Source organism: Protobothrops mucrosquamatus, unplaced genomic scaffold (genome assembly GCF_001527695.2).
Source record: "Protobothrops mucrosquamatus isolate PMUCROS unplaced genomic scaffold, P.Mucros_1.0 scaffold_11, whole genome shotgun sequence".
Lineage (NCBI taxonomy): Eukaryota > Metazoa > Chordata > Lepidosauria > Squamata > Viperidae > Protobothrops > Protobothrops mucrosquamatus.
The window spans coordinates 1,944,927-1,947,717 of record NW_015386087.1 but is presented as its reverse complement, the minus strand read 5'-3'; the positions used below and the strand labels follow the sequence as shown (position 1 = coordinate 1,947,717).

Here is a 2,791-nt window from a genome sequence, read left to right as displayed (position 1 = left end):
TTCTATTCCATCTTCTATTCTCATTCCATTCTATTCCATATTCCATTCCATATTCCATTCCATTCCATATTTTCTATTCTATTCTATTCTATTCTATTCTATTCTATTCTATTCTATTCTATTCTATTCTATTCTATTCTATTCCATCTTCTATTCTCATTCTATTCCATTCCATATTCCATTCCATATTCCATTCCATATTCCATTCCATTCCATATTTTCTATTCTATTCTATTCTACAATCTGTCTACTCTACTCTACTCTACTCTACTCTATTCCATCTTCTATTCTCATTCCATTCCATTCCATTCCATTCCACAATCTATTCTATTATATTCTATTCCATCTTCTATTCTCATTCCATTCCATTCCATTCTACATTCTATTCTATTCTATTCTACAATCTGTCTACTCTACTCTACTCTATTCCATCTTCTATTCTCATTCCATTCTATTCCATTCTATTCCATTCTATTCCATTCTATTCCATTCCATTCTACAATCTATTCTATTCTACCTTCTATTCTCATTCCATTCCATTCCCATTCCATTCCATTCTACAATCTATTCTATTCTATTCTATTCTATTCTATTCTATAATCTGTCTATTCCATTCCATTCCCATTCCATTCCATTCTACAATCTATTCTATTCTATTCTATTCTATTCTATTCTATTCTATTCTATTCTATTCTATTCTATTCTATTCTATTCTATTCTATTCTATAATCTGTCTATTCTATTCCATTCCATTCCGTTCCTATATTTCCTCATTACCCACACCTGAATTGTCGAAGGGGCGGGCTCTCACCACTAGCCCTGTCATTCTGCCTGCCTGGATTTTCCAACTCCGGAGCATCTCTGTAGCTCTTCTCACCTTATAAAAGGAGTCCATGGAGAGCAGCACCACCCATGGCACGTCCAACGCCTCAATGATCATCCTGGCCACTGTGGTTTTCCCGGAAGCGCTGCCCCCACCCAGACCTGGAGAGAGAGCGAAGCCCAAGGCAGAATGTTGACCACAGTCTTGCAAGTTAGGCTCAGATCAACCCCACTAAAAAGGGAGACTTCCAACCTGTAAACCTTGCCTTGAATTTCTTGGCTGGCCCGTGCTTTAATTCAGGGGTGGGAAACTATGGCGACTTTATGACCTGTGGACTTCAGCTCCCAGAATTCCTGAGCCGGCTATGCCGGCTCAGGAATTCTGGGAGTTGAAGTCCCACAGGTTGCCAGCTGGTCATCGTTGCCCGTCTCTGCTTTAGTCATAGGGATCGGGGCTTAACTGCCAAACTGCCCCCCTCAGATCCAATGCGGCACCCCTTACCGATAACAAAGGCCTCTTTTGACTGGGTGCCATGTTCGTTGTACCAGGGGGGTCGGCCCGCAGTGTAGATGGTCCTTTTACTGGTACGCAGAAGGGGGGGCTCCGATTTAGACTGGCTGGTGGTGCGCTTCCGGGGGGACTTGGTTCCGATAATTGTGGGCAGCAGCCGGTCCAAGGTGTCGACACTGTTGTTGCTACAAGGGAGGAGAGAGAGAGAGAGAGATCAGTTCCTGATCGCCACCAGGCAGAATAATCGAGTTGGGAGGGACCTTGGAGGTCTTCTAGTCCAACCCCCTACTCAAGCAGGAAATCCTATACTACCATTCCAGACAAATAGCTGTCCCATCTCTTCTAAAAGAAAACCACCTCCAATGTTGGAGCATTCACAACTTCTGGAGGCAGGTAGTTCCACTGGTGAATTGTCCTCACTGTCAGGAAATTTCTCCTCAGTTCTAGTTTCTAGTCTCCTGTTTAGTTTCCATCTGCTGCTTCTTGTCCTGCCCTCAGGTGTTTCAGGCAAAGAGGTCAAAGCCAATAAGGACTCCTTGGTCTCAAACCGGTCTCAAATCTCCCAGATGTCTACGTAGCTCATGTAAACACCCTCCTGTTTTGAGAACCGTCTGCTATCTTCTTCACAGCTGTTAGAATGTGCTTGAAAAGTTTCCATAGATCTTTTTCCTCAACAAACATCTCCAGAACTGCAGCCTCATCTCCCCCCTATTCTAATAATAATAATAATAATAATAATAATAATAATAATAATAATAATAATAATAATAATAATAAAGTTGGAAGGGACCTTGGAGGTCATCAAGTCCAACCCCCTGCTCAGGCAGGTAACCCTATACCATTTCAGACAAATGGCCGTCCAGTCTCTTCTTAAAAACTTCCAGTGTTGGAGCATTCACCACTTCTGGAGGCAAGTTGTTCCACTGGTTAATTGTTCTAACTGTCAGGAAGTTTCTCCTTAGCTCTAGGTTGTTTCTCTCCTTGATGAGTTTCCATCCGTTGCTTCTTGTCCTGCCTTCAGGCGCTTTGGACAATAGCTTGACTCCCTCTTCTTTGGGGCAGCCCCTGAGATACTGTCCCCCCTCGTCCTTCTCTTCATTAAACTAGACATACCCAAGTTCCTTATACGTTTTAGCCTCCAGTCCCCTAATCATCTTTGTTGCTCTTCTCTGTACTCTTTCTAGAGTCTCAACATGTTTTTACATCGTGGTGACCAAAACTGGATGACAAGATGAAAACAATAAGACACCTAGCTGCCAGGTTTTCACTCTTGACATGGTGACCGTTGTTAAGTCGAGGCTGGACCCATCTGACTGGACCCAATTTTACCACCATTTTTCTGAAAGTCACGAGATTGGTTAAGCGCATCACACAGTCATACATCCGAACCCATTCTTCCAAATGGGCAATTTTTCACCTTAAACTGCCCCCCAAAAAACCCCAAACACTGGCAAAAAA

General features: G+C 42.9%; 1 protein-coding gene across 2 annotated transcripts in view; it reads right to left on the bottom strand.

Moving 5' to 3' along the window:
- The window catches only part of UCKL1 (uridine-cytidine kinase 1 like 1), a 44,362-nt gene that overhangs the window by 35,050 nt on the left and 6,521 nt on the right, over positions 1-2,791 (bottom strand). For both annotated transcript variants that reach the window (XM_029285468.1, XM_029285454.1), the window contains exons 2-3: positions 1,325-1,509; positions 878-984 (exon numbers count right to left, since the gene is read on the bottom strand). In XM_029285468.1, coding sequence (XP_029141301.1) covers positions 878-984; positions 1,325-1,509 — 292 coding nt within the window. The remainder of the gene's footprint in view (positions 1-877; positions 985-1,324; positions 1,510-2,791) is intronic.